Genomic DNA, 11,797 nt, shown 5'->3' on the forward strand with positions numbered 1-11,797 from the left:
AAATTTGTATAGATAGCTGTTCTCTCAGCCAAAAGTGTTTTTTTTATTCATTTCATGTTCTAGCTTTTAAACATTCTTCAAATAAAACCGAAATTCAGTGAAGTCTTGGGTAATAAGATTATTTTCTGTTATACAGTACATATAAGAGTTGTTAGATTAATTCATTGTGTGATTAGATAGTAGTTAGTTGTGAACCTCATGCTTCATGCTTACAGCCGGTGGTTGGTTGGTTGGGGGGGGGGGGGGGGGGCCCATGGCCACCACTTGTGCATAGGGCCCAGAATTTGGTGCTACGCCCCTGCTCATGGGTAACAGGGTCGAGGAAAAACTCCCTAGAATTGGAGATACATATAGGAAGAAACCTCGAGCAGATCCACGACTCAAGGGCCTGACCCATCTGCCTAGGGTCAATACAGGACAGTAAGGTCTGTATACATGACAAATGCATATGATAGTCAGGTGTAGAGAATAAGATATGGTGTTAAAAAGCACTTGAGCTGAAAGTTACAAGAGGTGGGGTGATTACGTATCTGGTTTGATAATTCATTAATCCTGATTTAGTGACAAAGTTCATTTTGATGTAGTTAGGATCAGAAAGCCCATAGACCTACAGGATTTATTTATGTATTAATTTGATGTAGGTCTACGCCTAGCTGCGTTTTGAGTTTTTAACAGACAATGCAATCTTGCGCTGTGGTAGGCTAGGCTGCCAAGTAGTTGACAAATAGGCAATTGTGCAATGTGATTACATTATTTGGCACCTTGAAAGACAGCGAGCGGACACGTCCGTTTACTCCAGTTTTTCACAACCTGTAGCCTACTACATGTTTGAGTCATTCAGGCTTTCAGGGCTGAGCTACACCAAGGTTTCCACTGTTGCCAAACCCATTGTTTAGTCATATCTTTCACAATATGAAATAAACTATTACAGTGAGGATCTAATTTACATAACATCTCGACTGCATTACTTTCTTAAAGCCTATTGTTACCACGACCACATCTGATTACCTGTATGAAAAAGGTAAGTGAAAGGGGACTCTTATTTCGCTTTTGACTGAACCGGATATTGACTGGTTGGTTGGTAACTAGGAAGTCCAGTTTCCCGTGCCACAATTTCGCTTGGTGTTGACATGGAATCTACCCTGGTCAGATTTTGTCATTCGCTCTGAACTGTTTTAACGAGGAGTGTAATGTCTTGTGTGTACCAAAAGCTGTCTGATTCCCGACTTTTTGATTTTACCTCCTAGCCTAGCCTCCTACATTGGAATCCATCAGTCGTCTGTCTGAATATTGAATGGGCACTGTGCATTCAGGAACACCTTAGCTGCAGCTGAAGTGGCACCGGGATTTTGAAAACAATTGTGTTAAAAAGATGCTACAAATTGGGGACGGTGTCACCTGCCTGTCGGCAGTGTTTATCGTGCTTCTCCTCGGAACCAGGAGCGCGCTATGGTCCACGGTTGTCACTACATCACTTTACTTTTTTCTGGTGATGTTCCGATTCCCGCAAGTCCCGGCGAGCCGAGCGCGGCAGGTGCTGCGGCCTGAAAAATCGACCGCCGGGGCGATTTCTGTCATTGCTCATCGAGGTGGCGGTCACGATGCCCCTGAAAACACCTTAGCGGCTATCCGTGAAGTAAGTGAATGTGCATGTGTCTTAAAATTTGTTCAGATTTTATTAAAAAATGTTTTGTTATTAATTCAAATAGCGAGATAATTTCCAGGCTACATTCGATAGATGTCACCGCGTTACCTACTAGGATTTAATGGGAAAAGGCGTTTGAAATAAACGGCATTAGCCTATTAGTTCAGTAATGGGTCTAACCTAATTGTTTGGAGATGGTGCCATTCATGCTTGCACCCTTTAGCATAGTATTAATTTTTTATTAGATTAGCTTGATTGCCTAAAATCAATGAGGGTGTGTGTTCTTTGGTTAGATAGGCTCTTCTCTTGGGCAACGTTCTATGTTGACAGACTATCATGTCCTCTATAAAGTGCTGTGTATAGAGGGTTTTACTGTGGGTGCCAGATTCTGCTTTTTCCGTCTTGCCATGCAGCTTTCTGTTCCTCCCCCACAATCTTTTTTCGCCACCACCAGGCCAGTCAGAATGGAGCGACAGGCGTCGAGCTGGACCTGGAGTTCACCGCCGATGGGGTGCCTGTTCTTATGCATGACGACACTGTGGACCGGACCACCAATGGGTCAGGACCCCTCTGCCAGCTGCGCTTTTCTGAAATCAACAAACTTGATGCTGCAGCCAAGCACCGCCTCAGGTAAAGCACAAGACTAAGTGAGAGAGACCAATTCATTGGAAGGGGAGGTGGTTGAAGGGATGGGATTATATTTTGTCATCTGATACAATTAGGAAATAAACAATAAAGTATAAATCAATAAAATAAAAAGAAAGAAGTGAAATGTTCTTTGTTGTCTCATGTAGCAACCGATATCGGCCATGAGTGTGTGACAGACCGGGCCCCCAGAAAGGAGTTGTCTGTGAATATCTCGAGAACCGTAGAGCCTAGGTTGACCAACTTTTTTCATATGTTGGTCTCAAGGGGTCTCAACCCATCTAGGGCTGCACAATTAGCACAATAGCTGTGCTCACCAGTCAGGGGGCAAACTCACCAGTCATTGACAAACGTGATTTATTTTTGCGGAGAATATGTGCAGGAATGAGCTGCAGTCATATTTTGTACTGCTCTGCGGTACATCTAGTTTGATCCTGTCTTGTCCCATGTTGTTGTATATGATGTTTTGTAACATTTGTAAATGTACTCCTTCCCAGAGAGCGCTTCCGTGGGGAGAAGGTACCCACGTTGCAGGAGGCTGTAGAGGAGTGTATTAAACACCAGCTGACCATCTACTTTGATGTCAAAGGTCATCCAGATGAGGTACTAGATTAAAATGAGGCACATCATTTACCTCAGGGTGCAGTCCTCCAGCATGTGTTTCACTCAGTCACTGATGTTTGGTCTTTAACAGCTAAAAGCTAAAATGCTTGAGCGAAATACCTCCAACTGCCTCCATACATACCTCCAACTACAAAAGCCATATCTCTCATTAGAATACATTTTCCTTCTTTTGTTAAATGAGTTCAAAAGGGTAGATTAGACACACTTCCACGGAGTGATGCTGACTAATTTCTTGATTGTGTGTCTATTTTTCAGGCAGCGGCTACTCTGAAGGACTTCTATAAGAAGCATCCAGTCCTGTACAACACTAGCATTGTCTGCTCCTTTGAGCCAAAAGTCATCTACAGGGTAAACAGTTATACTTTCACAGAAATCATCCCATGTCCAAAATGAGTTGATGTTTCACCAGTGATATAATGAATAAATCATCAGTTTGACCAGTCTATAGAATTGTTCCCAGTTGTCCTGACTGGAGAGTGCATCTATGGTTTAAAGATTTTCAGTTGAAGCTTTGACACACACCGAGCCACTACTCTACTGTAACCCGCGTCTCCTCCTTCTGTCCCAGATGCGCCAGGCAGACCCAGGGGTGGTGACTGCGCTGACCCACCGGCCGTGGAGCCTCAGTCACCTAGGCGACGGCACGCCGCGCTTCTCTGCCGCATGGAAACACCACTGGCACCAGGTGTTGGATGTCCTGCTGGACTGGGCCCACCATCACGTGCTGTGGCATCTGTGTGGGGTGTCCGCTTTCCTGGTGCAGAAGAACTTTATCTCACTGTGAGTCTTAATTACCTAATACTTTTATAATTCATTTGATTATTAGATACTAAAAATGAAAAGGTGTTCATTTCTGAGGAAAAGCCATTCAGATTAGACTCACGACCGTAGAATAAGCCACAAATAACCAAAGGACCAGTCATGTAAATAGGTATATAATCTAAAAATACGGCAAGGTAGGCACAGTGGAGATGAAATGACACAGTGGAGATGAGATGTACTGCACTGACCTGTTTTTACTCATTATGATAACCTAAAGTGGCTATAAGCAAAGTTGGCAACATATGCCATGCCATTTTGTACCTCAGAGTCCACTCTTCCATTCAAGTTCACAGACCAAATCATTAACAAAATCATTAACCACAAAGGATATGTCTGTAAGGAAGTAACTTCATGAATATTATAGCAAGGGCGCGTTCGATCTTGCAGCACTGCGCATATCTGTCTTACAGTACAAACATGCCTTACATTCAGCCTGCCCACAAAACCTCAATGCACGGTTTTGTTTCGCAGTTGGAGTGTGTTTAGAAGCATCAGAGACCCAAATGGAAGTACAAAAGCACAGAAAAAGTTAGTTTTGCATAATATGGCTCCTTTAACAAGGCTGCATTGATTAGCTGATCAGTACACACATCCCCAGACATCACAGTAGCTTAACCCTTATAACCCTAAGCTGTTTTTAGGGCATTTTCACTACCTTTATTCATAAGGATTTATTCTGGTCATTGTAAGTGCCACACACACATATTATATATTGTTTTTTTCAGCAGAGTCTAGGCTATCCAGATCTTCATTTCATGTATTAGTACTAGCATTGATTTTATTTTAAAATATAAAAATCATATTATAAAAATTCTTATATTTTGACCTGTATCTCACCACAGCAAGCTCATGGCTCTCCATGCATTTCATGTGTGTGTAGGGCAGACTGTCCTGAAACGGGCAATATAATTGCCATGTTGGAGGGATACTCTGGGGCTGAGCAATTTACAGAAATATGTGGTGTGTGATTTACAGAAATAAATGCCATTTTTTATTTAGCGATGAAAAATGACCATTCTGCGCTCCATATCTGTGACACGAACTGATCTGACCTGACTTGACCCAAGTTTGCCTGTTAGCATGTGTGACTATGGTGTATGCACTCATGATGATTCTCAACTTTTTACTGCATTGCCATGAACAAAGTAAAGGCAAAAAAGGTGTTTCTTTGTTGAACAAATTGGGATGCAATGTGAGCCTTGAATTGGATGCCATGCAGGAATTTGCTAGGATCTCAAAACCGGATTATGAACATGTTTTGCCATAGCGAAACACACGATAGCGTTGGATTATAAACATGCTTTGCCACAAAAAAAAAGTCCAGCTATATGAAGTTATTATTTTGCTGTCACTTCGTCTGTTTTATAACCCAGAAGGATGTAACATACGTGGCATCTATATCCGATCACGGGTCCGCGAGTAATTACTCCGAGAGTAATGGGTGTGCAGCGTTGGTTTGTGTACATGACGTTAATATTTTGCAGTCACTTCGTCTGTTTTTATAAGCCAGAAAGATCGATATCCATGGTACCAATGGATAGCCCTGTTTCTCCTCTTTCATCTGATATGCTTGCCATATCTATGCGATCACGGGTTCGCGAGTAATTCAAACGAGAGTAATGGGTGCGCAGGTGAACGCAGAGAAGTATAGACTGTAAATATGATGCAATTTTTTTTAATTTTCACACTTGATCGTACAGACAAGTGCGTAGTCTCTTTGGAAAGCCCCACTTCTTCTCTGTCATAAAATAAAGGTTTTCTCGTTGTGATGAACAGTCGCGGAGCAATGTAACAGAGAAGAAAGGGTGTGTTTTTTGACGCACTTTGCGTCAATCGGGTTCTAAGGGTTAAAGTATCACCCATCCGGTCTCGCAACAACCCGGGTCTGTTTGTGGATGATAATGAGTGTAAATCTTCATATGGGACCAAAATGACCTCAATCGGTGCAGTTTGGCAGTAAACAAAAATGTACAGTAAGTTATCATCCAAAAGTAGATCAGAGCTTCCATTTAATGACCCTGAGCTGTGTGACCTCTGCCACGGTGACCTCTACTCTCACCTCCCCCTCACAGGGACTATGTGCAATACTGGGCGGATCGGGGTGTGGAGGTGGTTGCCTGGACCGTGAACACGGCGGTGGAGAAGCAGTACTACCAGGAGCTGCTGAAGGTCAACTACATCACCGACAGCCTGAGGGAGGACTGCGATCCACACTACTGACCCACCTGCGGGAAGTCCCAAGGAACAGCACCTACCTACCGTGCGCACTGACGCAATTGCCAAATTCCCCACAGCCTTCAAGTAAAGACGTGTAAATATGATATTACTTAAGTACTGTATAATGCAGGCCCACTCAGGTGCAACTACGCTCAGACTTTTAAGTGGAAGAGTAGAATTTGTAAAAACAATTGTTCCAGATATTTAAATATGTGAAGTTTCTTGGTGCAACTACTCGCAGACCTTCATGTGGTGGGGAAAGGGAGCATTACTGCGTCCATGGTCATGAATAGGTTTAAATGCTCATAATGATATGAATGATATGAAGATGTTTTAGATTACTGTAATTTCATCGACACAATGAATGTGTGCATGCAATATTTCAAGATGTACAGTATTTACTTCTTTCAAACAAAGAAAACAACCATTCTTTAGAATACCACAAAAAAACAACCATTCTTTAGAATACCATTAACACTGGACCACTATCTCACAGCAAGGCTGTACTAGAGCTGCCATGTAAGTTTAAGTATCGTTGTAACCTTGACTCAAGCTACTAATTATCATTTTTCCATCAAATGAAATCACATTATAAAATATTTCTCCTATAGCTTCAGTTTGTGTTTATTGTGTTATCCTCAAACTTGACAGTGAGTATCAGAAATGGAACCAGCAGCAATAAGATAGATAACATCATATCTTCCAGTACAAGGTGCCTGGCAGCTAACATATTGATAATGTTAGAATTCTGCGATGTCTTGATTAAAGGTTTAGCTCACAAATAAAAGCCTGATCACATCATTTGAATTAATTATTTGCTTTTTATTTACTGTGATATTTAACCCATGTAGTTCTCACACAGTGGGTTAGGTAATCAAGGAACACTTTATATATGATTGTATTAGATTTTTACTTTTTCCCCACTTAATCTGCTTGGAATTGACTAGGCTTGACTGTAAGACAGCTTCTCATACAATGTCTGCAGTGCAGTCACATATCAAGCAGTGTGTCAAATTAACATTTTGTAACATTAAAATCTCCACTACGTAGAATGGCTTCCGTTTTGCAACACCCCATCACAATGCTTGTAGCAACCTGAACTGTTTAACATGCACCAACAACATATTGTCATTTTAGCACCTTGCCTGTTTTCTCACCTATTAGTGTCACCACAAGACAGTCTTCAGAGAGAACTTTACCATCAACACGACACTGTTTTCAAAAGACCCTCTATAAGAGGAGTAATTCACACATCGCGTCTTTGATGTTTCGCCTCCGCTTCTTCAACAGTGTGTGCTTCAACACTAGACTCAGTATAGGCGGTGCTATAAGCTCTTGTACTGTTGCAACTGCTTGCTGTCACTGGGAGGTCAGTCCGAAAACGGCAAGAGCAAGCGAGCAGGCGAGTCGGCAACAGGCAACACTCCACAAAGTTCAATGTAAAAACCTGGACACATTTCCTGTCTGGAAATCCACGGGATTACGTGAATATTGCTGCAGTTTGGATTTGCGCAGCAAGTCCAGCATTGTTTTGTAACGTGTCAGTCGAACTGGATATCTCGTGCACTTGGAACACTAGTGTTACTTTCAAGTTTTGAGAGCTTGCCTGCACATGATGTACACAATCACAAGAGGTCCAAGCAAACTTGTTACACAACGGAGAACAGGTAAGATGTTACAAAAGAAACGGCGACCAAGTTAGCCTTGTTAGAATGGCATCAAAATAACAAATCAATAACGGGTAACTTGAATCAGCACCCACCTATTAAGATGATATTCATATACTTTGCCATGCCTTCGTTGATGTTTGTATGCCTAACGTTACTTAATGAAAACAGCTGCCTTGAATTTCACCGGCAATGTCAGTCACTGTTTTATTTTTTGTTCAGGTACAGCACAGCAGACCGAGAGCAAAACAACGGACTTGAAACACAAACAGCCCCACTGGTTTACAACAAAGTGAGTAGTTTTGAAATCAGTACACTAAAAAGACAAGTGTGCCTTTTTGCCAGGTTGTAGTAGCTAGCTAGCTAACGTTATAGCTAACTTTGTGACTTTGGATTGGGAATCATGCCCACGTGCGTTAATGTCAGTACTGTGTTATTAACTTATGGTCATATTCACGACATGCAAAACCAATATAACGTAACGTGGCAAACGTCTTAACTGAATTGAATATCAATTGATGGTGAATTACATGGGGACGCAATAGCTATAATATCTACTTTGATTGCTATGCCAACGTGCATGTAGGCGATGGATAACGCGGTTGAGTAGCCTTGGAGGTTTCGGGGTTTTGTGACCTTGCAAGGTTAACTCTATGCGCACATAGTAGCTGGGAGCTAGAATGTAGCCAGTTAGCTTTAAAGCTATTAACGTAACGTTATCGACTTGTCCTGCACTTAAGCAGCTTTACTGATTGAAAGTTGAAAGGGTGCTTAATGTGCTGATTAAATAAATACTATTCTCTCATTAATTAAAGTAACGTTAATTCTTATGTATGGTTCCAGTCCCCATTCTCCAGGATGAATGTTTAGCTGTTGTCGTTACATGCTGTACAATGTTTTTGTCGAATGGCTACATTTGTTTAGTATTGACCATTGTCATTTGACAATCGGACAAATTATTACCCTTGCTCGCTCCATAACATTACTGCTGTTTCCTTGGGTGTTCATAGGAACTGGTAAAAATGACAATTGGTATTTGATAATTGCAATTATTTTACACCTTAAAACTTGAATTGATCTGATTCCGTCACATGCTTATTTAAACCCTCTTTCAGCTACCCTGCTCCAAAGATTGTTTTCCACCGATTAAACGGACAGAGGTACCACAAACCATCTGTCGCAAAAGCTGTCCCACGTGAAGGCTTCACGCCCGCACATGAAGAGAATGTAAAATTTGCCTTGGAAGGTGTGTGCTTCATTATGATCGACTTTATTCGTTTGTTGCTTTAGAAGATTAGTAATGATTAACGCGTGACTTCAATCTAATAGTGCATGGGGTGTCAACGCGGTATTGGTGTTTTTGTAGTTAGAATTATTGTGCAACTGTGCAAACCTATTCTCATGGATGACCGAGGTGCTAAATCAAAGCTCATACTTTCCTGCCTTGACATGTATCTATACCACTAACACTAACTTAAACGATCTTCACAATTTGCTTTCTACATTGACACAAAAAACAAGGAATGCCACACAAGGAATGCTTTTCAAAAACTCAGCCCAAATCTAGTGCCACTGGTGGGAGAGGACTCTGATGAAAGCTCACTCTTTCTTACACACACAAATAACTGTACAACTTCAAGTGTTAAAAGTTTTTAGGAATTATTTGCCGTTCTTATGCAGGAAATGCAGGAAAAAACTGCATTGTACTGCATAGTAGTACTCTACTGCAGAAATGTGATAGTTTGGACATGAAAATATTATTGTACTGCACTGTACTTCGAAAAAACGATTACATTGTCTCACCCAAATATAGATGTTGAGTTTAGCGACATGTGCTTGAAGATATCGGACGATACAACAAAAGTCTATGGGTCTTCAAGAGCAGGAATGGAAAATGTGGGGATACGATTTCATCGGATGTCAAGACTGGATTTATTATTACAATGAGCTTTGCACCATACAAATGACCAAAAGCGTCAAGCTGAATTAGGCTGAAAGATGACTAACCTCTTTTTGATTTATGCCTTTGAAATGTTGTTTAACCCAATCATAAGACCGAGAACCAGATGGGTATAATACAAGTAAGTTACCCAAGTAACTTTAGGAGTAACCTCTGATCTCCAATCAACACCTCACTTTAAAAGTTTAGCGGTTACTCCCAAAGTTAGCCGGGTTAGCCAGTTACCTTGCTTTGTAGTAGTTTGTTGTCTGGGGAACTGAATATGCATATGGGTCTTCTTCACAGCCTGGAAGGAGGTGGAGCAGAGCATGGGAGCCAGCCGTCTCCCAGAGACCAGCAGAGGACCTGTCCAGTACACAGAGAAGACCCCCAGCCCAGTTATGAGCAGTGAGTCGTCTGGTCAGGATCAGTGGCATGCACACACACACACACACACACACACACACACCTAGCCCAGTCATGAGCAGTAAGTCATCTGGCCAGGATCAGTGGAATGCACACACACACACACACACCTAGCCCAGTCATGAGCAGTGAGTTGTCTGACCAGGATCAGTGTTTTGGCTTTGTGTGAAGGCACTCAAGCTATACCAAAACCCAGTGTCGGTGAACAATGGCATACAGACAGACACACACACACACACACCGAAGGGCTTAACAGTGAAGGGTGAACCTCACTAACCACCACCAATGTGTAGCACCCACCTGGTATATACATGCACATAGTCAATTAGTAGAAAAAAGTTAATGATCAGATGTGGTGTGTGAGTGTGAATTTCCCTGACATGTATCAGCTTATCTGTGTGCCAGTAGTCATCTTCCGTTTACCCTCTGTGTGCCGTCTCCTCCCTTATGTAGACTTTGTGCCCATTGACCTGGAGGAGTGGTGGGCCCAGCGCTTCCTGGCCAACATCGGCAACCTGTCATGACGGAGCCCCCCGCCAAAGGAGGAGGGGAAGCAAGAGCCCAGGGACCTGACTGAGCTGCGGCCTGGAGAAGGGGCCTGGTTTACCTGATGGGAGCTCAAAAGAACAGGAACCACAAAAGCCTGAGAGACAGAAACCAAGAGAATCTCTGGGTAGAGCTGTGTGTGATGGACTTTTAGACTCCTGCCTCACCACCTCTCCAGACTGACCTTGTCTGTCTGGCTGGCTGGCTGGCTGGTCGGTGTGCATGGGATTTCCTGGTTCGAACGTCACCGTTACCCTGTTTTTCTACAACCCCCCCCTGCCCCGCTCAGGGCTCACTGCCCAAGCTGTGCACCGAAGTGAATTGAGATTAAATATTTTCTTGGTACTTGGTGTGTCTTGGTGTATATATATAAAAAACTTGGGACAATGGGGTAGAAATAATAATAATAATAATAATAATAATAAAAAAAAAAGGTAATGATGATACTACTGTGGTTTTTGAATTTCTCAGTGTTTTAATGGCATATCTGGTCTTCTTGCTTGATCTTATCCTTCCCACTTCAGCCCTCACCTGTGATTTGTAGTGATTTATGAAAGTACCCTTGGGAACGATGAATGTAACCGCCCGGTAAGAGTTGGTGCTCCATTCCCTTCATCCATACTGTCATGAATCATCGAGAGTTTGTTTCCATTTCTGAAGCCGACTGAAGTCGTGTTTGGGGCAAAATGGAAAGGCACAGTCTTGATTAAAGGTGCTTAGATTGAGCATAGCTTTTTAAAAGAGCAAAATGTGTTTCTACTGTCTAAAAAAGAGGTGTGTAAATTGAAGAGCACAGCTACATTTTAATCAAAGTTCTACTAGTTACCCTTCGTTACCATGGAGGTGTTGTATCCACCTTTTTCCAAAGGGCGCAACTGTAAAAAAGGAAGAAAACTCCTGAGATGAGGCGGCGGTACCTATGGTATTTTTGTTTGCTAATTAGCAGAGAGGCTAGTATTTTTTCATTTATTATTTACTGTGTAATGTAAACTCGTAAACCTTTTGATACTTTGAATTTGTGGATAGAGCTAGAGAAAGTGAGGAACTCACATATTAGGCACTGTGAGCAATACCCAACGAGGAGAGCTCGGTGTATACATAGGATAACTCACAAATTAGTGCAATTTGAACAGGAAAATGAAAAGAGGAATTATATTTTAAGACTATGGATTTTATTATAAAATATTCTGTGTATAACAGAATGTACTAAGTTAGTAGGTCTATTAAAGGGATAGGGGATAAAGTGGACTCAGGTGCTGAACCACT

General features: G+C 42.0%; 2 protein-coding genes across 4 annotated transcripts; both read left to right on the top strand.

Annotated features, from left to right (window-relative positions):
- The first annotated feature begins 324 nt into the window (after positions 1 to 324).
- Positions 325 to 6,760, top strand: gde1 (glycerophosphodiester phosphodiesterase 1). Of its 3 annotated transcripts, none has more exons than XM_076293065.1 (7): positions 325 to 425; positions 1,248 to 1,636; positions 2,100 to 2,275; positions 2,788 to 2,893; positions 3,170 to 3,262; positions 3,483 to 3,694; positions 5,809 to 6,760. In XM_076293065.1, the coding sequence occupies exons 2-7, from the start codon at positions 1,373 to 1,375 to the stop codon at positions 5,954 to 5,956; spliced, it is 999 nt and encodes a 332-aa protein (XP_076149180.1). In that variant the 5' UTR covers positions 325 to 425; positions 1,248 to 1,372; the 3' UTR covers positions 5,957 to 6,760. The 3 variants fall into 3 exon arrangements, with proteins under 3 accessions (XP_076149180.1, XP_076149174.1, XP_076149165.1); XM_076293059.1 differs by lacking the exon at positions 325 to 425 and adding an exon at positions 845 to 1,021; XM_076293050.1 differs by lacking the exon at positions 325 to 425 and having other exon boundaries at positions 1,061 to 1,636.
- A 441-nt stretch (positions 6,761 to 7,201) lies between these two features.
- mcrip2 (MAPK regulated corepressor interacting protein 2) lies at positions 7,202 to 10,914 on the top strand. The gene is made up of 5 exons (XM_076293074.1): positions 7,202 to 7,620; positions 7,843 to 7,912; positions 8,736 to 8,866; positions 9,866 to 9,967; positions 10,439 to 10,914. Exons 1-5 carry the CDS (start codon positions 7,566 to 7,568, stop codon positions 10,507 to 10,509), a joined length of 429 nt encoding a protein of 142 aa, XP_076149189.1. The 5' UTR covers positions 7,202 to 7,565; the 3' UTR covers positions 10,510 to 10,914.
- Positions 10,915 to 11,797: the final 883 nt, after the last annotated feature.

The sequence above is a fragment of the Alosa pseudoharengus genome, unplaced genomic scaffold (genome assembly GCF_046254945.1).
Source record: "Alosa pseudoharengus isolate Yale_2024_CS ecotype anadromous, Long Island Sound unplaced genomic scaffold, YU_APseudo_1.1 YU_APseudo_1.1_scf_1, whole genome shotgun sequence".
NCBI lineage: Eukaryota > Metazoa > Chordata > Actinopteri > Clupeiformes > Clupeidae > Alosa > Alosa pseudoharengus.

Bases quoted from the DNA above. Each gene is read 5' to 3' on its own strand.
- gde1 (XM_076293065.1), top strand. From the start codon at position 1,373: ATGCTACAAATTGGGGACGGTGTCACCTGCCTGTCGGCAGTGTTTATC. The intron at 1,637-2,099 runs GTAAGTGAATGT...CGCCACCACCAG, and splicing joins CCTTAGCGGCTATCCGTGAA to GCCAGTCAGAATGGAGCGAC. The intron at 3,263-3,482 runs GTAAACAGTTAT...CTTCTGTCCCAG, and splicing joins AGCCAAAAGTCATCTACAGG to ATGCGCCAGGCAGACCCAGG.
- mcrip2 (XM_076293074.1), top strand. From the start codon at position 7,566: ATGATGTACACAATCACAAGAGGTCCAAGCAAACTTGTTACACAACGG. The intron at 7,621-7,842 runs GTAAGATGTTAC...TTTTTTGTTCAG, and splicing joins TGTTACACAACGGAGAACAG to GTACAGCACAGCAGACCGAG. The intron at 7,913-8,735 runs GTGAGTAGTTTT...ACCCTCTTTCAG, and splicing joins CCCCACTGGTTTACAACAAA to CTACCCTGCTCCAAAGATTG.